This window comes from Scylla paramamosain, chromosome 14, assembly GCF_035594125.1.
Source record: "Scylla paramamosain isolate STU-SP2022 chromosome 14, ASM3559412v1, whole genome shotgun sequence".
Taxonomy (NCBI): Eukaryota; Metazoa; Arthropoda; class Malacostraca; order Decapoda; family Portunidae; genus Scylla; species Scylla paramamosain.
The window spans coordinates 4,176,092-4,199,245 of NC_087164.1; the positions used below are offsets into that span (position 1 = coordinate 4,176,092).

The 23,154-nt window shown below is 41.1% G+C and overlaps 2 protein-coding genes across 8 annotated transcripts in view; one reads left to right on the forward strand and one right to left on the reverse strand.

The window, feature by feature from the left end:
• The first annotated feature begins 2,309 nt into the window (after positions 1 to 2,309).
• Positions 2,310 to 2,949, forward strand: LOC135107109 (uncharacterized). The gene is made up of 2 exons (XM_064016820.1): positions 2,310 to 2,450; positions 2,545 to 2,949. The coding sequence occupies exons 1-2, from the start codon at positions 2,310 to 2,312 to the stop codon at positions 2,947 to 2,949; spliced, it is 546 nt and encodes a 181-aa protein (XP_063872890.1).
• Positions 2,950 to 3,669: 720 nt separating this feature from the next.
• The window catches only part of LOC135106768 (uncharacterized), a 28,076-nt gene continuing 8,591 nt past the window's right edge, over positions 3,670 to 23,154 (reverse strand). For 3 of the 7 annotated variants that reach the window (XR_010271460.1, XR_010271461.1, XM_064016056.1), the window contains 3 exons: positions 10,898 to 20,644; positions 5,881 to 6,332; positions 3,670 to 4,688 (listed from right to left, as the gene is read on the reverse strand). Coding sequence is in view for 5 of the 7 variants with exons in the window: in XM_064016056.1 (XP_063872126.1) it covers positions 4,254 to 4,688; positions 5,881 to 6,264 (819 nt within the window). In the remaining 2 variants the exon portion in view is untranslated. Of the gene's footprint in view, positions 4,689 to 5,880; positions 6,333 to 6,695; positions 7,190 to 10,897; positions 20,645 to 23,154 lie in introns of those variants that run through there. The other 4 variants (XM_064016058.1, XM_064016057.1, XM_064016060.1 and 1 more) reach the window with 3 other exon arrangements.

A 23,154-nucleotide genomic window follows, 5' to 3' on the forward strand; every position in this document is an offset into this window, starting at 1 on the left:
AATATCACAAGGCCTGGAAGAGCAGTTATTCACTTCTAAATAGCATAAACTTCAAGAAGCTAATGGTTAAGGCTACCGCAGTCTCTATGAGAGACATATCACCAATGAACTGTATGACACTTTTTCTTTGGGCAACACGCCAGGCAACTCTGCTGGTCTGTTCTTTAGTGGTCAAGTAGGCGGACCTCCGAGGAGCTGAAAATCTAAGCCCTTATGAGAATTCACAATATATTTAATAATTACCGATTAGTGTCCTTAAGGGGTGTCTAGGGAGCGAAGCCTCCTCTTTTAGGTTAGGTTAGGATAACCTAGGAATTCCCATTTTGAAAATGTGCCCTTTCTCATCTTCAGATTTATTCAAATATGTCAAAAATGCTTAATTTTGGCTTTACCCCCCCCCCAAAAAAAAAACAACTTTCCCAACAGGTCCCCCAAGATTGTTGGGGATAGGGGAAGTAAAAACAAGACGGTGTATTGTGTTAAACTGCAATTTTACCGTCACTTGTCACAGAACTGCTATCAAACAAGTAAACACCAAGGAAATGCGGTCTTGTCAACGCACCGGCTGTAGTTGGCTTTTGTAGCACGCACGCACAACTTACATGACGGCTAGAGATACATTGTGGTGTGACATCTTATGTTTTCTTTGTTAGCGTTATTTATTTGTAGTGACTGGTTGTTATACATGAGTAGTGTCATGAGTAGTGTCGTGAAGTGGCTTTGGAGTGGGCCCCGAGACGCTGCTGGGCCCCTACAGCATATGATGTTCATTATGCTGCAGGTGTGTTATCAGCGCCCACGCCACAACAACCGACCCGTCGATGAGAGAAAGAGCTTGAGAGGGCAAATGCAATGGGGGTTTTACACGGTCAAGCATGTTGGCCAACACGCTCATCAAACCTCCAACACAACATGTTTGAAGAGTGTTTACACATTCAAACCAAACTGACAGACAACCTCAGTTGGTGCCAAAAGGAGAAGGAGCAACATGTCACTTACCCAAGACGAGGTGATGGCAGTCGGGATAGTGATTGCCCTCAACGAAAAGAAAAGGAAGCGTTCAAAGTGGACAAAGGACTGGTTGCTGAAAAGGGACCAAATTTCACATACCAATTTAATGAAAGAGCTGAAATTAGACCCAGATGAATGGCGCAATTATATGCGCATGGATGAATCAACATATTTAGAACTTTTGAATATGGTCACTCCATTCATTACATGTAAAAGACACCGTAATGAGGAAGTCCATTAGCCCTCATGAACGGCTGATCGCAACACTGCGTTTCTTAGCAACAGGCTGATCTCTGCAAGACTTGAGATTTTCAGCTGTAATAGGAACTAGCACCTTATCCAAGATTATACCAGAAACTTGTGTTGCCATCTACAAAATACTTAAGAAGGATTATTTAAAGGTGGGTTATGATATGCAATATGTAATGTTCATTTATTGAGGAAAATCAGTACATAGTAATAATATGTGAAAAATACTGAAACCTTCTGTTGAAATGTGCAATGCTTTCTAACCACAGTGGCAAACGAAGGGACAAAACCCAAACCAATCCAAAATTATAACCCTTTATATCTCACTCTTTGATTGCCAGCCACATATGAAATTGTTACAAGGGCTGAAAATTGGCAAATTATTGTGACACATTGGAATCACTATTAGAATTATCGCTTACATGAAAGGAACTTGACGACTGTGGTACTGGTGTTGCAAATGATTCATGTGAATGGTATGTGTCAGTTACAATTTTAGAATAGGCAGACAAATTCCCATTCTCTGCTTCAAAAAGCACATCATTTATCAGTTTCCTAGCAAAGCCTGCTGTTTTCTTGTCCAGGGAGTCGAGTGCTTGGCCTACATACTTCCCAAATGTCTCATTAGGAGTATCATGTCTCTCAGATCTCTCTTCTAAGTTACGATCGACCAGGTTTAAAATGTAATCTGCCTTAGTAGTGTTTCCCCTGCTCCGTTTCACTACAGGAGCATTGCTGCATGAAGGTATTTGATCATCAGCTGGTGGCTCAGCAATACTCTAGAAAGGAGAACACCTATAAATATAGTCCAAGTCTCTCTCTCTCTCTCTCTCTCTCTCTCTCTCTCTCTCTCATAGCATTGTATCTTTTATCTGTTTCAGTTTCCGGCAATAGAAAAGGAGTGGAAGACTGTTGGAGAACAGTTCGAGTTTAGATGGAATTTTCCCCACTGTCTCGGTGCTGTTGATGGAAAGCATGTATGGATAACGCCGCCATCAGAATCAGGGTCTTATTATTGGAATTACAAAGGATATAACAGTCTTGTGTTAATGGCAGTTGTAAATGCGAACTACGAATTCATTATGGCAGACATTGGAACTAATGGTTGCGTATCAGATGGAGGAGTCATTGATAATACAGAATTTGGTAAGCGACTCAAAGATGAAAAGCTCTGCATCCCACATGAGTCAGTAACAGCTACTTCAAATTGTTTTGCCATATGTATTCGTGGGAGATGAGGCATTTGCATTAAGGACAGATTTCTTGAAACCTTATTCTCAAAAGGACCTACATAGTGAGAAGCGAGTATTCAACTACAGGCTGTCAAGGGCACGGAGAGTGGCAGAAAATGCCTTCGGCATTATGGCTTCCCGGTTTAGAATTTTCCACACTTGTATAAATCTCAAATTGACAAGTATTGACAAAGTTGTCATGGCATGTGTTGTGCTACATAACTATTTGCGGAAAGCATGCCCTTCAGACTGTTCCCCAGAGGACTGCTTCCATAGGGAGGATACAATAAGCAAGATGATTTTGCCGGGCTTAACTGCAGATCCTAATTATTTAGCAGGTTTGCAACACGGTCAGGGATCACGAAACTATCCTGAAATTGCAAAGGTAGTAAGAGATAGATTTAAGGATTACTTTGTGAATGCCGGTGCAGTAGCATGGCAAAAAGACTTCATATAAATCATGAAAATAGGAAATATATATATATATATATATATATATATATATATATATATATATATATATATATATATATATATATATATATATATATATATATATATATATAAGGGTAGGTGTGCCGCAAAAATATTAGTTGTTTCTTAAGCACGGTTTACACGCTACGATAAATTGTGGCGATTTATTGAACACTGAGACAGTAACGATTTACTGGATGATTGAAAGAGCGTTTACATGCAACGATTTTTAATCCAGTATTTTTAGTCTTTACTTGACCGTCATGGAAGAAACATTATGGTGGTCTGCATTTGGGATGTGTTTAGTGGAAGAAAGATCAAGAAAAAAAACGAAAATAAAAAAAAATGGAGCCGTGATTGGTTAATGAAAAAAACAAGTGTTTTCTCATATAACTCTGTTGGATACATTGAGAGATGAGCCGAATGACTGGCGAAATTATTTGAGAATGGGAGAAGACACTTATATGGAATTGTTAAATTTAGTTTCTCCATTAATAAGGAAACAAGACACAGTTATGAGAAAATCAATATCTCCACATGAAAAATTAACCGCTACCCTAAAATTCCTTGCAACCGGAAGAAGCTTAAAAAGACATGGAATACTCAACAGCCATATCAAAACCCTCTCTCTCAATAATAATCCCAGAAACGTGCGAGGCTATTTACCAAGTGCTCAAGAATTTCATACAGGTAAAGTAATAAACAGTTATAATGCATTTATTTTTCAGAAACATAATATTTTATTGTTATTTGACACATTCCTTTTTACAAGGAAAAAAAAAACATCAAATGGTAAACAAAGAACATCTTGAACACTAAATAAGTTCAGAAACATAATATTTTATTGTTATTTGACACATTCCTTTTTACAAGGAAAAAAAACATCAAATGGTAAACAAAGAACATCTTAAACACTAAATAAGTTCAGAAACATAATATTTTATTGTTATTTGACACATTCCTTTTTACAAGGAAAAAAAAACATCAAATGGTAAACAAAGAACATCTTAAACACTAAATAAGTTCTACTACACCGTAAAATTTGAAAAATAAGTAGATACATTATTATCCACTGTCTTCTTGGGTTCAGTCTGTAAGTGAGTAGTTTCTTTAGAAACAGCCAGTTGAGGTTCTGGTTGTTGATTGCTGGTATATTGAGTGCGCATCTGATCACAACCAATTGTTTGAGGGTTTAGAGGCATCGTGTTAAGTTGCAGAATGTTATTGGATGGTCGACTGTTCTGTTGTTGAGGGTAGTATACTTGAGGATCATAGGACTGATGATGGTTAAGGGCTATTTTGTTGAGGGCATAGTCCCTGGAAGTCATTTCTAATTAATGATGTTTGACATTGAATTTTCGTAACTTTGAAGTCCTTATCAAGTTCCTCAATCTCCCCTTGAAAAATAACGTCATTAATTAGTTTTCGAGCAAATACAGCCTGCATACCTTTAAGGGAGCGTAGCTTATGAGCTATATACTTTCCATAGGCCTCGAATTCGTCATCAGGACGAAGAGATTTTAAATGTTGCCCCGTTAGCTGTATGAGTTCATCTGTTAGAGTCAGCTGCTGTTTCCGTTTTGGGCGAGGTGCTATTGGTTTTGGTGTAGGGGTTCGTGATGTACCTGGTTCATTAGAATCTGACTCTGACAAAGCCGGTGAAGGATGAGGAGTTTCGCCAGGATCATCCTGTTGTTGTACATCTTGAGATTCAAAACCATCCTGAAAAATAAGATTAGAACAGAACCCAATATCAAATGTTATTATATGGATACATGTATGAATGAAAGCATATTGATAATTATTACCAATTTCTTACGCAACTAGTATCGGAACAAATAGTATGATATTAATAACTTTCGTTATATTTATTTTACAGATTCCTACAACAAGTAAGGAATGGAGAAGAATAGCACAAGATTTTGAAGACAAATGGCAGTTTCCTCATTGTTTGGGTGCTATTGACGGCAAACATGTTAGGATTGTTCCCCCAAAAGATAGTGGATCACATTATTATAACTACAAAAAAACGCACAGCATTGTATTGCTGGCTATAGCAAACGCTCACTGTGAATTCATTTATTGTGACGTTGGAACGAATGGTAGACTATCTGATGGAGGTGTGATCAACAACTCACTTTTCTACGAAAAACTTGTAAATAATCAATTAGATATACCTGAGTCTGAACCAGTTAGTTCCAATCTTGATATGGAATACGTTTTTGTGGGGGATGATGCCTTTGCACTGCGGCCTGACCTCATTAAACCCTACAATCGGGATTCACTGAACAACGAGAGAAGAATATGTAACTATCGCATTTCCAGAGCACGACGAGTGGTTGAGAACACTTTTGGAATTATGGCATCAAGATTTCGTATTTTACATACTGCGATTAATTTAAAAGTTGAATCTATAAACTCAGTAATCCTCACTTGTTGTGCGTTACACAATTTCATGCGCAATAAATCAGTGACATACGCCCCTACTGAATGTTTTGATAAGGAAGATAATACCGATGGTACTATTCACCTCGGTTCAAGGTGCAATCCTGATATTCTGCACAACCTTGAACGACGTTCAAGAGGACAAGTTCTCGAACAAGCAAAACAAGTTAGAGAAAAGTTTTGCTCATATTTTAATGGAGTGGGTTCAGTTACATGGCAAGATAATATGGCACTGAGCATTTGAGATTATTGGTTTCAAAATCAAAACTGCAAACAGTTTCAATATAAATAAATGGTTTAGTTTAGTAAGGTTATCAAACAGTTATATTATAAAGCAGTATAATAAAAATGTGTACACTAATTTTTGTAAAATTTGAACGCATCTATTCATTATGTTAATACATTCCTTTTGTAAAATATATTATGGAAAGAGTGTCGTTGATATTATATGAATATAATACAAACTTACCTCATTTTCTTTTCGTTTGTCCTCATCATCCATTGTACTCCTAGCAGATCTTGCTGAGTCTTGATCATACAAGAAGTGAAGCAGGTCATAATACCATAAACTAGGCTTGTATACCTCCTCTGACCCTGCGCCTGATTTCATCGAGGTGGTCACTTTTGCCTTCTCTTTGTTGTAAACAGTCTGTAGTGAATTTATTTTTTTGACAACAGTGTTTCTTTCAGCTAAAGGATCAAACTCATTGTATTTCTTCACTAGTTCTGCATAGGCCAGGTCCTTTTTGTTCCTATCAGAGTATTCGTGGGACTTTATCTTCCACAAACACAGAAAACTCCGATAAAGTTCAATGAATTCACTTAAGAACTCATGAGGTGTTTGCTTCGCCATCACTGTGTATTAAGTTTATATTTCGAATTAGCTCTTGCGCACCAGGACTTCACACTTCAGCAGTCAATCTGAAAATGAGCTAGATTGTAATGATATCTTGGAACCTTGTTTACACGTTCAAACTTGTCGTTACGATGCATATAGATTTGAGCCTGCTGGCACCAACCACTCAATCCAATTCCAACTCCAATAAATCACTACGATCTCCTGCTTACACGTAACGACAAATTGTAACAACCTTTTCATTACAATAAATCGCTACAATTTATCGTAGCGTGTAAACCGTGCTTTAGTGTGCCGTCATACTAAATTGTTTGAAAACCACTGCTCTAATTGAAAAGGAAACTGGCCGCCAACACGGCCCTTTTTTTGTTACACATGAGTCTACCTAGTCATGACACTGGTAATGAATAACAAGGAAACAGGCTTACCTTACCTGATCTAAAACAGGGCTGAAAATGAGAGAGGCTGTGTAGGCACCAAAGAAAGAGAAGTGGATGAAGTCATGGGGACTTATTCATTTTCATAAAGACTTGAGTGTTTGTGCAATTCACTGCGGCCCCATGTAAACACAAGCTGCTGGAATCTGCTTCAAGTTCTGATGCTCCTCACTTGCATATTACCGCCAACTCTGCCCCGGCAAACATTAAAATGGTGGTACACAGTTTTTGTGGTTATTATGTTTAAATTCCATGAAATACAGCTCAATATAAAATAATAAGCCTAGTCTTTCTCAATGAATGAAGCCACAATTCGCGATCGCGAGTGTGGCTTGATCAGAGACGAAGGGCAGACATATTTTGGCTCGTAATATAGTTAACAGCGAGTGATTCTCACTGAACGTATGTGTCTGAACGTATATGCGGAGACGCGTAAGTTATTCGTTTGCGTACAGTATTAAAGGAAACTAGAAAATCCATCTAGTTAATTCAAAAATTGAAAATGCACGCACCTTTCTCGAGGCCAGCGGAATCGCCGTCCAGATGTCTCGGAGGTCTTAGAATACTTGATATATGGGAGTTACAATAGTATTGCTGATATTTTATTCACGCTCATAATAATGAATGATGATCATGCTTGGTCTAGAAGCAATATCAGTCAAAAATAAACCCCCAAACATGAGTTAGAGCCAAACAAAAAAGGATGTCCACAATTCTTATGAGACAACGCCTGGCTCAGAAATGAGTTCTGCAATATTTTCCTCCTCTTTCCATGTCAACCACACCGAAGTATAGTGAGGTATGATATGCAATGCTGAATGCCAAAACTGAGTTAAAATCACACCACAACCAAAAAAATATATGCAAACTTATTGATGATTATCTACTATCAAAATAAACTTTTAACCCTGCATGGATTCCCTCACATAATGGTGAAAGGTACCACCCTGACCCTGGGATACTCTAATTCTAACCTCGTACTAGCTGACCTAGCACAGACACACAACCCATGATGAAAGTGCCGTCGTGTGTTACAGGTGTTTACTTCATTACCTGCTTCACAGAGTAACACTATTTCATGGCCAGGCAATCATCCAGTGATTACTTTCATCCAAATGTTTGCCTGTCTTTAGTTGTGCCCACGACCAAGAGATTGACATTTCTTCTATGGAGGGAATAAAATGTACATAACTTGTTGCCGTGTCATCAGGGAACTTCCTCTGAAAACAAACCTATAACAGTGGCCACCAGCTAAAGCACTAGCATGATATTTTTTTGTTAAACCTAGTGTATATCGCAACATCACGCATTATTTTTATTTTAACCAGAGGACATACCAAACCCAGTGTATTATTTATCTATTTTGACCAGAGTACATACCAAACCCAGTGCACTAGTGTCAACTTGGGGTCCCCGGCTGGCTGGGCTGTGTCCGGCAGGTCTGAGTTGCCAGTTCTGTATTTTCCTTGTAGTGTTAATAAGTCAGGAGGGAGAGAGAGAGAGAGAGAGAGAGAGAGAGAGAGAGAGAGAGAGAGAGAGAGAGAGAGAGAGAGAGAGAGAGAGAGAGAGAGAGAGAGAGAGAGAGAGAGAGAGAGAGAGAGAGAGAGAGAAATCCTCGTCAGATCTGGTAACACTGCAAGGAAAATACACAACTGCCAACTCACCAACATACTGGGTGCAGCCCCGCCAGCCGGGGGCCCCGTCAACACTAGTGCCCAAACCCAGTGTATATCACTATACCACGCATTATTTATCTTTATTTTAACCAAAAGATATATACCTTTGTGGAAACATATGGAAAATTGCATTATTTCTCAAGTTTATCGTCTCCTATAACAGTGGCCACCAGCATGATATTTTAAGTTAAACCCAGTGCACATCACTACATCATGCATTATATTTTTATAAAATATAGTGCATGGCATAATGATATACAATGGGTTTGGTATGTATTCTTTTAGTACCCACGAAAAAAAAAAAAAAAAATCCCTTGTGGCAGACGATGATTCAGATTCTATCACTAGATTAAAAGAAATACAAATATTGACACTTTTATAGATTTTTAATTGATAATGGAATAATCCGAAAAATAATAATAAGAAAGGAATTCAGAAATACAAAATAAATGGTAGCGTACTCTTCAGTTACATAAAAACTACGATCGAGATATTTTCGCGACTACTGAATTGCGGGGGATACCAGAGAATAAATAAATAAATAACAAATATAACCAAAAAGTATGTATAGACCTGAGGATAGTCTCACACGGTGATCTCGAACCAGGTGGTTTCACTAGTCACGCGGAGAAAACCAACAAAAAAAGAACGAAAAAATGCGAATATCTATCCACTCAGAAATAGTTTATCAACAGGAATATCTGAGGAGAATCCGGGAGGGTCTGAGGAGAATCCAAGAGAATCTCTTTAGTAAAATTATTGTTAAACAAACACTTACTTAATATTACAGGAAATGGAGGAGGAGATTATCAGACTGCATGCTCACCTGAGGAGAATCCAAGAGAATCTGGCTTTGCTTGTGAGAAAATCGGCGGGAAAACTAAGGATAAAGGTTTCCAATGGGGAAATTTATTAAGAGTTATAATTTTGTTTTTAGTGGGGGGGGGGGCGACTAGGTTGTGAGTTCAGGGATGAAAAATATGAATAATTAAGTTACTGTTTACTTTATAGTTGTGACTTTAAGAAGTTTAATTCAATGGACTTTTGAAATCAATTGGGGAATTAGTCGAAGTCTGGTATCTCTTCCCGGCTTGCGTAGCAACAGGGGGTAAGAGGACGGCGAAGCAAAGAAGACTTATTAGATTCGTCAACCTCATTGGCGCGGCGTAATTATCTGGGATTTGTTTGAGCTGGCTCAAGACCTTACCATTATAGAATTAATTTTATCGTATTAAGGGCTCCCCATTCTCTGGGATTAGGTGAAAAATTCGCCTCTATAACCTGGCCAAGCAAGAGAAATTACGTTTATTCACGGGGAAAATTTATGATAGAAGTGGTCAACACAGTGACGCTGAGAGGGGGGGGGGAAAAGCAAGGACAAAAGGACACTGAGGAGAGGAGGGGAAGGGGGGGGAGGGGTTAGTCACATGGTACTGAGACTCTGGTCATCCCTGCACATTACATGGGCCTTAGCCTAAAAAAAAAGTAGAAATATACATAATTATTTTTCCAGCACTACACGAGCCTTTCATCCGTTCTAGAATTTTTCACCTCTCTCTTTTCTCCTTACCAAAAAAAAATAAAATAACACCTTCACATCCGAGTAATTAGAAACTCCCCTCACCACCACACAACCAAGCCAGGCTGACGAACTGCACGTGATCGCTGTCGGGAAATAACTCTGACATTCTCTCCCATACAATGGCTTGTGGGCCATACCACCACAATGTCCCTTGGAGACATAACTCGGCTCTTTCTCTCATCTCAAGGAAAAAGAAAAGAAATTCCACCCCAACCAGCCTCTTGACCTCCTGTGGTGTGAGGACTTAACCTTAAGTCACTCCGTCACTCTCTGAAACGAGATTCGGCCACCCCAGTACTCGGTTCCTTCCACTCGGACAGTCATTTACTCATCCACACATTCACTCACACCACGAGATACTACAGATGATTACGCGAAGCGCTCGCCACGTCCTGAAGTAAACCACCACAGAATGGCCCGAACGGGTTGTCGAGTGCAGTAGTAGTCTGCGAATTAAAGTGGTTCCTTATTCCTTCTCAAATTCTTACATCACCTCTCACATAGTACCCATACCCGTCATACCTCGATTCATTACAACCAGTCCAGCCAGGCCATGCAAAAGTAAGGGGGGGGACTCTATTTACCCCAAGCACTCTGCTCTTTTCTATACCGTTCTTCCAGCGACATTAACATTCCTCAATATAGCGTCTGGGACGGTTACGCACTCTAGGCGGTAACACTTCAGTTTCTATATCAGGTTGGAACACTGTGTCTTGAGCCGCAACTACGTACTCTTCCTCACTGTGAAACTGTTTGATCTTTTCTGCCGCTCTTTGCACCATCTATCCCGAGAAAGGGTCTTTCACCACATAACCACCGCCTCCTCTTAAAACTTCCACCACCTTATATGGGCCGTCCCAACGAACACACAGTTTCTTACACACTCCTGACTCTGTAGTTTCTCGCTTCACCCACACCAACGCCCCAATGTCTACCTTCTGCTCCTTGTGTTTCCTGTTGGCTGCATTACGGTATTTCCGAGTCATTTTCTCGTGTGTTTCCCGGATCAGCCGGCGGACCACATCCACGTCTTGCTCGTCACCATCAACTGCGGGTAGCCTGGCACCCACCACTCAGGGCGCATGCTGGGAGAAAAACGCGAAGAAAGGTTGTTGGGCGATACTGGTATGGACGGCGGCATTCATAGTGGCCTGACACACAGGGAGTAGGCGAGGCCACCGTAGCGGGTAACCTCGGCACATGGAAGCCAAGATGGATTTGAGCGTGCGATGGAGTCGTTCGGTGATGGCGTTCCCTTGCGGGTGGTAGGGAGTGGTGTAACAGAGGGTGATGAGGTGTTGCTGGCAGAATTGTTGGAAGATCTGGGAGGTGAACTCGCCCCCGTTGTCCAGGACGATGGAGTGAGGAGTCCCGAAGTCGGTAATGTACTGCTGCAGTGCCTCTACAATTCCCTCTGATAGTTTGTTTTTGAGTGGATAGAACTTCACAAATCGGCTAAAGTGATCTACGATAGTCAACACATATCGGTAGCCACCACTGCCTGCAATCATATCCGTCAGGTCTATACCTATCCTATCTAAGGGCTTCTCTACTGAAGGTAATTCCTGATAAGGCTGCTGTAACCCTGGAGAGGTTTTAAATCTTTGACAGGTAAGGCAATTCTTTACGTACTGGGTTACGTCAAACTTGAGATTACACCAGTAAAACAATTCTTCGGCCTTTTTAATTGTCTTTTTCTGACCCAGGTGGCCAGAAAGCTCATGTGCATGTTCTAAAGCTTTAGGAATCAGAACCTGAGGAACTACCAATGAATAATGAATGCTGCCATCAATGTTTTCCTTAGCGTAGTACAGCAACTCATCAATTATAGTGAACTGGTGCAATATACTCTTATGATACTTTTTGGTAGGTATAGACCCTCCTTCCAGATACTCTATCGACATATGTCTCTCCACTTAATTTCTTCCCTTTGTTGAATCTTGATTTGTTCTAAAGTCAGGCCTAAATAGTTTGGAGTAGGACATCGCTGAATGATCCTCACTGGGCGAGAGAGCTGATCGGCCACGTAGTTATACTTTCCCTTCACATATTGGATGTTGTATTGGTATTCTCTCATCTCTAGTATCCAGCGGTTCATCCTGGCAGATTTGGTCTTTCTCTTAAATATACTAGTAAGGGGCTGATGATCTGTGAATATAGTGAAGCTAGTTCCCCACAAATAATGATGGAAGTGTCTACAAGAGAGAAGTACTGCCAAGGCTTCTTTATCTGTAGCTGAGTACCTATTCTCAGTGGAGTTTAATTTTTTTGAAAAATAGCCCAAAGGTCTGACGGACCCATCCTCCTGAGTTTGACTTAAGACGCCTCCTACGTGGGTATTACTGGCATCAGTTGTTAACATGAACGGCTGGTTACTTTGCGCTCTCGCTAGTATAGGGGCCTGGGCAAGAGATCTTTTTAAGGTATCGAATGCCTCCTGACACTTGTCTGTCCAAAGGAAAGGTTGATCTTTTTTCGTTAGGTTGGTAAGTGGAGTGGCTATTTGAGCGAAATTACTGATGTGTTTCCTATAAAATCCTGCCATACCTAAAAATCGTCTCACTTCCTTGACCTTAGTGGGTGGTTTCATTTCCAATACTGCCTCTACATTCTTTGGGTCGGGTTGACTACCTTCTTGTGAAATTTTATGACCAAGAAACGTAACTTCAGTCTTTGCCATTTCGCATTTAGATAAGTTAAGCTTGACTCCATTTTCTTTAAGTAAAGCGAAAGTTTCACTGAGTCTCTCGCTGAGTGTGGTGAAGTCTGAAGCCCAAATGATTAGGTCGTCTAAGTAATTTTTCATCCAACCCTTCTTCACGAGAGGAGCTAACAATGAGGCCATATGTCTAGTAAAGATAGCTGGAGAACAGCTTAATCCAAAAGGTAGCCTTTTAAACCTATAGAGAGTCACCCCATCACTGAAGGCTGTGAGGTCTCTGCTACCTTCCTCCAATAGAATTTGAAAATAAGCCTCCCTCATATCTAGCGTGGCACAGAACTGATGGCCAGCTGCTTGTTCAACTAATTCTTCTAGGCGGGGAAGCGGGTAAATATCAGTAGTTAGGTGTTTGTTGACATGTCGGTAGTCAAGGCACATTCTTTTACTTCCATCCGGTTTATTGACTAATACTATAGGAGAGAGCCATGCAGATGTAGATTTTTCAATGATATCTCTGTTCTCCATATCTGTTAACATGTTTGATATCAGGGTTTTTGCTTCCTCGGGGTATCGGTACCTAGGACCACGACTAGGCTCTGGATTAGAGATATTAATTTTAGCAGGAGGCCCTTTCATTAATCTAAGTTCGTTTTTGTCTACTATGAATAAATCATGGTGATTGAGAATGATATTTTTTAAGATTGTTCTCTGCTCTCTAGTAAGGTTACTCCATTTCTGTTGTCTTATCAACTCCTCGAGTCTTTGTGGCCTACTCTTTGATTCCTGACACCTTGTTTGGTCGTTGTGTGGCAACAGATCATTGTGGATTTCTAGGGAAGGAGTGGCTTGCTTTTGGTGGATGACTTTGATCGTCGGGGAGGAGATGTTTTCAAAAGTGCCTAATAGGGTTCCTGGTTTGATTGTTTTCCGGCCCTTAGTATCATTAATAAATGGGAGGGGGACCTTTTTATTCTCATCTACTGTCACAATCAAGGGGTGATGATTAGGCGTCAAACATGGCTGAGGCTGGACTAACAAAGTTTCTCCTGGGTTTTCTTTCACCGAGATAGGAAGAAACTGAGCTCGGTAGGGATCAAGTTTGATGGTATGAGTTAGCCGGATGTGATCTGTTTGACTTGGAGTGGTAGGAAGAATAGGTACCTCGTGAACTCGTTCCACCTTGCCTTTCTGCCTTTTGATTTGATTAACAAGGTATGTGGTTTTACCCCACTTTACTGTATTTGTCTTACCATTCCATTGAAAAGGAGCTTGTGAAAGTATGTCTGTCCCGAGTAAGACGTCAGCGTCAAGGTAGCTATTCGGGACTACAGGGCACCATTGTTTGTGTATAGTCTCTTCACCTACTCCTATCTCTAGTAAGGTCATCCCCAAGATTCGTAAGGGTGAACCAGTTACCCCTTGTAGTATAGGTACTGCTCGCCTTTGTGATATAGCTCCTTCTAATTTCTCTACCGCAGCCTCTGTGATTAAAGTATAGCCGCTACCAGTGTCAATGACAGCTTTAAGAATTTTCTTGTTAACTATGAGATTGATAGTGGGGGATGTGAATCCCTGGGTGAGTCATATATTCTGATTTGGTTTTCCGGGGCAGTTTTTATTTCCTCTCCAGCACCCATGCTGTCTACAGTCAAAGCATGATCCACGGGCAGGTTTTCTCCAGCACTCCCTCAGCGTGTGACTATGGGTTCGACAGTGTGAGCAATATTTAGCGGGTTGTGTTGGAGAGGGGGAGGTTCTCAACCTTCCTACTTGATCAGTGAGACTTTTAATCTGCTGCTTAAGTTCCCAAATTTCCTTTGATTCCTTGGATGTTGCATTTGTTAGGTCTGGGGGATTTTGAGTCATTGGGTCAGGGCTACCAATGAGTTTTGATTTAGATTTTCCCAGTTCAGGTTTAATTCTAGCAATGGGGGAAGTATGGGCAGCCTCGAGCAGTTGGCGCTCATGTTCTACCCTATCAATAAATTTATCAAGAGGATAATCCTCATCCAGGAAACCTTCTAGTCTAGCCTTTGCTTCTTGGGTTAAGCCCTGCCACAACTTTCTTTTGATAATTTTCTTACATTTAGGGAGTTTCTCTCCTGGAAAGCTAGTCTCTAGAGTGGCATATTTGCAAGTGAATTTGTTGGCAAATGCTTGGGGAGATTCTACCCAATCATATGTCTGTGCGTCTATGTCTCTCCACGCCCTGTCAAAGTTAACCTCTTGGGAGAATTGTGATAGAAGCAATTGTTTAATACTATTCCAGGTGTGACAATGATGTAAGGTTTGATGGTTATGTATGAGAGCTGCGAGCTCGCTGCTGACCCTACTCTTTGCAATTTGCACTTTGCGGGTGTCCTCATTGCTACTTTGCTCCACCAGTTCAATGAAAATTTGCAATTGGGTAGTTGAGTCAAGACCTTGTAGGTGGTGGAGTTCAAGAATTGGGATATCTCGGGGTTTGGTGGGAGTGCTAGGTGCTCTGTGTAAATTAGGGATGTTAGCCAAGCGCCCAATTACCTGATTTTGTTGATTTAAGATTTGTTTTAGTTCCTCTACTTCCTGTTCTAAAGTGTTCAAGTCTTTCCCTTTACTTTCATGTTTAACTGCTCCCAGGCTCTCTCTGGTGTTATGATCCATTAAGTCCTGCCACGGGTCTAATCCACCCCTTGGGAGGCGAACATTATCAGTCATCTTTGCTCACATGGAAGTTTAACGTACTGGGTGTAGAACACAATCTCTCAGGGTGATTGTTAGGTGACCTGCGATACACAGTATGCGCTCAGGTTTTCTTCTTCCAGGACATTGTGTTCTACTCCACTGCCTCTCTATTGCTACTGTGACCTTCAATAACTCTTTTGATCTTACTGATTACTTGAGCTTGGCCTCTCTCGTCCCAGTGAACACCATCCTCGCTCAGTTCTTGTACAAATTGAATATTATTAAAATGAATGTTTGGGGTCTTCAGGGCTCTCTTTACTCTATTATTGATTCCTACTTGGAATTTCTTATATTTCTCCACTGATATTCCCCTAGGGTTGGTCCTGGGTTCAATTTGGCAGACATGCACTAGTGATTGGCATTTGGCAGTGATTTCTTTGATGATGTTCTTAACATCGGAGAAAATCCTAGCGGGATTGGTAGATGTTTCTATATCATTGCTGCCTATCCACAAGATGGTCAAGTCATGTTGCCACTCGAGTACTCGATTTAACCGATCATCCTCAAAGAAAGTCCTAGCCTTTGCTCCAGGGGCTCTGAATATCCTAATTTGCACATTTGTTACCTCTAGATGCCGGGGAATCTGGCTATGCCCTACAAGTGCCACCTTCAACATTTACACTTATTTCCAGTCTCCACCTCTTTCAGTCAGTCGCGAAATAAATGCCACCGCTGCTCACCAGTTTAGTACCCACGAAAAAAAAAATAAATAAAATTCCCTTGTGGCAGACGATGATTCAGATTCTATCACTAGATTAAAAGAAATACAAATATTGACACTTTTATAGATTTTTAATTGATAATGGAATAATCCGAAAAATAATAATAATAAGAAAGGAATTCAGAAATACAAAATAAATGGTAGCGTACTCTTCAGTTACATAAAAACTACGATCGAGATATTTTCGCGACTACTGAATTACGGGGGAGACCAGAGAATAAATAAATAAATAACAAATATAACCAAAAAGTATGTATAGACCTGAGGATAGTCTCACACGGTGATCTCGAACCAGGTGGTTTCACTAGTCACGCGGAGAAAACCAACAAAAAAAGAACGAAAAAATGCGAATATCTATCCACTCAGAAATAGTTTATCAACAGGAATATCTGAGGAGAATCCGGGAGGGTCTGAGGAGAATCCAAGAGAATCTCTTTAGTAAAATTATTGTTAAACAAACACTTACTTAATATTACAGGAAATGGAGGAGGAGATTATCAGACTGCATGCTCACCTGAGGAGAATCCAAGAGAATCTGGCTTTGCTTGTGAGAAAATCGGCGGGAAAACTAAGGATAAAGGTTTCCAATGGGGAAATTTATTAAGAGTTATAATTTTGTTTTTAGTGGGGGGGGGCGACTAGGTTGTGAGTTCAGGGATGAAAAATATGAATAATTAAGTTACTGTTTACTTTATAGTTGTGACTTTAAGAAGTTTAATTCAATGGACTTTTGAAATCAATTGAGGAATTAGTCAAAGTCTGGTATCTCTTCCTGGCTTGCGTAGCAACAGGGGGTAAGAGGACGGCGAAGCAAAGAAGACTTATTAGATTCGTCAACCTCATTGGCGCGGCGTAATTATCTGGGATTTGTTTGAGCTGGCTCAAGACCTTACCATTATAGAATTAATTTTATCGTATTAAGGGCTCCCCATTCTCTGGGATTAGGTGAAAAATTCGCCTCTATAACCTGGCCAAGCAAGAGAAATTACGTTTATTCACGGGGAAAATTTATGATAGAAGTGGTCAACACAGTGACGCTGAGAGGGGGGGGGAAAAAGCAAGGACAAAAGGACACTGAGGAGAGGAGGGGAAGGGGGGGAGGGGTTAGTCACATGGTACTGAGACTCTGGTCATCCCCGCACATTACATGGGCCTTAGCCTAAAAAAAAAGTAGAAATATACATAATTATTTTTCCAGCACTACATTCTTTGGTTACAATAAAGATAAATAATATATGGTGTAATATATACTGGGTTTGGTATGCACTCTGGGTTAAAATAATGATAAATTTTATCTTTACTTTAATCAGAGTGCATACAGTTTATATCACTATACCACACATTATTTATCTTTATATTAACGGAAGAATATATATACCAAACCCAGTGTGTATCAGTACACCAGTTTGGGAGTCTTCCTGAGCCACTAGGGCACCAAGGCCACAGGTACCTGCAGACACAGTGATCTTGGCCAGGCTCAAGAAAACACTGGTGATTGAGTGCCACAAAGAAAGTAAAGCAAGGAAAGGCATGAAGGAAAGCAGAAGAGTGACCAAAGAGGTAACTCAGAGTGCACAGTGACTTAGTCTAAGATGAAGTAACCCCCGCCTGGCAGTAGAGGTAGCACATCTGCTTACTTACTGCATCTTATTTCACTCTTTTCAAGTGGTTATTCAGGTACTGGTCTCCACTCACCAGCATCACTCCATCTCTACAGACTGGCACCAGCAGATCTCCTGGGTGGGTGCCAGCACAAGACCTGCTCCCAGATGCCCCAGCATGCCAGCAGGGTCTTCCCCAGCACAGAACAGTCTGATCTAAGGATTCTAGACTAAAAGTCTCATATATTCCTTGGTAAGTATTAAAACTACCCATCTCACAACAGCAGACACATTATTTATTTGTTTACTTTCATTTTGGTGTGTTCTTATTTAATCTGTTAACCATTTTTTTTTTTTAACCCCACCTCCAACCTCCTTGGATACTGATTTACAATGACAAAAAACATGCCAAAATCAAGCATAAAAATAAAATGTTGCATCCTTACAGACACACACCCAATAATACCTGTCTTTTTTTTTTTTATGTAGGAAGGACACTGGCCAAGGGCAACAAAAATCTAATTAAAAAAATGCCCACTGAAATGCCAGTCCCATAAAAGGGTCAAAGCAGTGGTCAAAAATTGGTGGATAAATGTCTTGAAACCTCCCTCTTGAAGGAATTCAAGTCATAGGAAGGTGGAAATACAGAAGCAGGCAGGGAGTTCCAGAGTTTACCAGAGAAAGGGATGAATGATTGAGAATACTGGTTAACTCTTGCATTAGAGAGGTGGACAGAATAGGGATGAGAGAAAGAAGAAAGTCTTGTGCAGCGAGGCCGCGGAAGGAGGGGAGGCATGCAGTTAGCAAGATCAGAAGAGCAGTTAGCATGAAAATAGCGGTAGAAGACAGCTAGATATGCAACATTGCGGAGGTGAGAGAGAGGGTGAAGACAGTCAGTTAGAGGAGAGGAGTTGATGAGACGAAAAGCTTTTGATTCCACCCTGTCTAGAAGAGCAGTATGAGTGGAACCTCCCCAGACATGTGAAACATACTCCATACATGGACGGATAAGGCCCCTGTACAGAGTTAGCGGCTGGGGGGATGAGAAAAACTGCCGGAGACATCTCAGAACACCTAACTTCATAGAAGCTGTTTTAGCTAGAGATGAGATGTGAAGTTTCCAGTTCAGATTATAAGTAAAGGACAGACTGAGGATGTTCAGTGTAGAAGAGGGGGACAGTTGAGTGTCATTGAAGAAGAGGGGATAGTTGTCTGGAAGGTTGTGTCGAGTTGATAGATGGAGGAATTGAGTTTTTGAGGCATTGAACAATACCAAGTTTGCTCTGCCCCAATCAGAAATTTTAGAAAGATCAGAAGTCAAGCGTTCTGTGGCTTCCCTGCGTGATATGTTTACCCCCTGAAGGGTTGGACGTCTATGAAAAGACATGGAAAAGTGCATGGTGGTATCATCAGCGTAGGAGTGGATAGGACAAGAAGTTTGGTTTAGAAGATCATTAATAAATAATAAGAAGAGAGTGGGTGACAGGACAGAACCCTGAGGAACACCACTGTTAATAGATTTAGGAGAAGAACAGTGACCGTCTACCACAGCAGCAATAGAACGGTCAGAAAGGAAACTTGAGATGAAGTTACAGAGAGAAGGATAGAAACCGTAGGAGGGTAGTTTGGATATCAAAGCTTTGTGCCAGACTCTATCAAAAGCTTTTGATATGTCCAAGGCAACAGCAAAAGTTTCACCAAAATCTCTAAGAGGATGACCAAGACTCAGTAAGGAAAGCCAGAAGATCACCAGTAGAGCGGCCTTGACAGAACCCATACTGGCGATCAGATAGAAGGTTGTGAAGTGATAGATGTTTAAGAATCTTCCTGTTGAGGATAGATTCAAAAACTTTAGATAAGCAGGAAATTAAAGCAATAGGACGTTAGTTTGAGGGATTAGAACGGTCACCCTTTTTAGGAACAGGTTGAATGTAGGCAAACTTCCAGCAAGAAGGAAAGGTAGATGTTGACAGACAGAGCTGAAAGAGTTTGACTAGGCAAGGTGCAAGCACAGAGGCACAGTTCCGGAGAACAATAGGAGGGACCTCATCAGGACCATAAGCCTTCCGAGGGTTTAGGCCAGCAAGGGCATGGAAAACATCATTGCGAAGAATTTTAATACGAGGCATGAAGTAGTCAGAGGGTGGAGGAGAGGGAGGAACAAGCCCAGAATCGTCCAAGGTAGAGTTTTTAGCAAAGGTTTGAGCGAAGAGTTCAGCTTTAGAAATAGATGTGATAGCAGTGATGCCATCTGGTTGAAATAGAGGAGGGAAAGAAGAAGAAGCAAAGTTATTGGAGATATTTTTGGCTAGATGCCAGAAATCACAAGGGGAGTTAGATCTTGAAAGGTTTTGACATTTTCTGTTAATGAAGGAGTTTTTGGCTAGTTGGAGAACAGACTTGGCATGGTTCCGGGCAGAAATATAAAGTGTGTCCATTCACAATGATGTACTCTGATCACTGGCAATGGAGTGTTGCACTGGTCTCCCACCACAGCACTCTTAGGTGTTAATATACCAAACCTAACCTGATGGGGGCCACTGTCCCATTGGGATGGCATTTAATTTATCAGGGAAAGTGGTTGGGGAGCCAGGAGGATAGGAGGAGTGCAGGCCTGGCCCAGTGTTGCATGGTAGGGGAAGGAAGCTGGGAGTGTTGTGTGCTGCAGGCAAGGGCAGTGTGTTAGGCAGTGCTAGGCTCAGTGTGTGCTGACTGTCACTGTTGTTCCAGGTGCCCAGGTAGAGTCCAGGCTGCACACCCTGCTCTCTGCCAACCAGTCTTATTGTGTCCGACTTCCCCGAAGGTCCCTGCAGGATTGGCCATGGCATGTGCTGGTGGGATGCAGTGGAGGCTGTGAGATTGAGCAGCAGCATGAGTGGCCAGCACCAGCACCACCAGCAGCAGCAGCAGCAGTCAGTCTCAGGTGTGGGGAGGTACAGACATGGTGGCAAGAATCACCTGGAGACAGGCAGCTCTGTCCACAGAGGAGAGACCAAGTTTGAGTGCCACCAGTGTGACAAAACTTTTGTATCCAGAGGTGGCCTTGAGTACCACACCCTGACACACAGTGGTATTAGAAATTATATGTGTGATGAGTGTGCAAAGACATTTATCCAAAAGTCTCACCTCACCACACACATACTGACACACAGTGGTGTTAGAAATTATGAGTGTGATGAGAGTGGGAAGAAATTTACAGAAAAGTCTAACCTCACCAAACACACCTTGACACACAGTGGAGTTAGAAATCATGAGTGTGATGAGTGTGGGAAGAAATTTACCAGTAAGTCTTCCCTTATCAGGCACACCCTGACACACAGTGGTGTTAGAATTTATGAGTGTAATGAATGGGGGAAGAAATTTACTGAAAAATCTAACCTCACTAGACACACCCTGACACACAGTGATGTTAGGAATTATGAGTGTGATGAGTGTGAGAAGAAATTTACCCAAAGGTCTAACCTCATCACACACACCCTGACACACAGTGGTGTTAGAAATTATGAATGTGATGAGTGTGGCAAAAAGTTTCCTACAATTTCTTGTCTCAATAGACATGCCTTTAGACACACTGGCTTGAGAGAGTTCAAGTGTGATGTTTGTGGCAAGTGTTTCAAGACTAAGAGTGATATTGCCAACCACATGAGGGTCCACTTCTGAGGTGGTGTGTTGTGTGGATGAGTGGGGCTGCATCCATGCCTGTGGTGGTGGTAGTGGCCAAGTGTGCTGTGAGGGAGTAATGGCCCCAGCAATTATTTTGTGTGGTAGTAGTGGTTGTGGTGGCCATGTGTGCTTTGAGGGAGTCATGGTCCCAGCAGTTTTGTGTGGTGGTGGTGGTGTGGTGACAGTGCCTGAGTTCTGAGGGAATAATGACCCCAGCAGCTGTTTTGTTGGCAGTGCAAGTGTGACTTTCAATAAATATGTGTGTAACATCATGCCATGTTCCTTTCCATTTTTAGTGGTGCTCTGTCTCTTCCCTGTGTTTGGTGTTTGCTGCGCCAAGTTGTGGCAGCCACAAGCATCGCCCCGCACTTGCTTCACTGGATTTGAGCAGCTGTGTCCCTGACCACTCTACCAGCATGTCGGTGCTCTCTTCTGTGCACTTGATGTGCCTAAGCCTTTGTGGAGACACATGTGATACCCACAGCGCCACCTGGCCCACACCACCACCACCACCACCCACCCATCGTGCATGTGGTAGACACAGAACTCCTGCTACTGTACGTGCTTCACATGGAGACATACATGGTCATTCTTGGAGAGTGAGGACACCTGCTGCACATCCACATGATCAAGAGAGGTGGCAGTGGCTAGATGGAGACAACTACCAGCCATAGTTTTTCAATTTTGATGAATCAGGATCAGGCATAAAAGTTCCTGATTTCACAGTAAACAGTAAAGAGGATGACTACTTCAATTACTTTTGGAATGATGATATCATAGACCAAATGGTAGAGGAATCAAACTGTTACATTTATTTCAAGCAAGGTTGTAGAGTTTTGGCTCAACATTCACGTGATCATCAGTGGTATGACATTGACAGAAATTAAATGAAAATTTTTCTTTCCCTGGTTATGCTCATGGGAATTATCAAGAAGAATAATTTCATAGCTTATTGGAGTAGTGATTCTGTTATTCAGACTCCAACAAAGTTGTCTGTGAATCGTTTTGCAAACATTCTACATGCCATGCATTTCTTTGATAACCTCCAAGGTTATCCTACTAGAGCTGTGGGAAATCTTTATCTTTAATATCATCATCTAGAAGGTCATCACTATCAGAGCTACCAGAATAATCAACAAGTGTTCCATCCTCACTGAAAAGTAAAGCTCGCGTCTCCTCTACATTCAGGGAGGTGTGACGTTAACTCACCATGATTACTCATTATGTACTGACTCTGAGAGCGTGACCAGGACCCATCTCTTCAAGAGTGATATGCCAGACACTCCCAGAAGAATAATTATTGCCCATACAAAGCAAGCATGTGGAGCAAAAAAAGGTATTTGAAAAATGTTACATGATGTGAGGAACTTGTCAGTGGTTTGTGTGTCGTGCTTGTAAGGCTTGTTGGGGCACCATCACTCTGGCTGCCATCCAAACACCGACACCTCTCCAAGTAAATGCCACCACCATCACCATCATTACCACCAAGACCTAAACAGGGTGTCTCAAGAGGAAAGGAACACTATCACTAATAACACAGTCTTCAGATATCTAACCAATCTGTCTGTCACATATCTCTATTAATTTCTTTCTTCTCTTCTCTCCATATAAGTGTTATATATATATATATATATATATATATATATATATATATATATATATATATATATATATATATATATATATATATATATATATATATATATATATATATATATATATATATATACTCGTATATATATATATAGTAGCCTGGGAAACAAAATGCATCAATAAAAGAACTAGGAAAAAGAAAACAAAGCAAAACAATACTGGATTACA

Bases quoted from the DNA above. Each gene is read 5' to 3' on its own strand.
- LOC135107109 (XM_064016820.1), top strand. From the start codon at position 2,310: ATGGCAGTTGTAAATGCGAACTACGAATTCATTATGGCAGACATTGGA. The intron at 2,451-2,544 runs GTAACAGCTACT...TATTCTCAAAAG, and splicing joins TCTGCATCCCACATGAGTCA to GACCTACATAGTGAGAAGCG.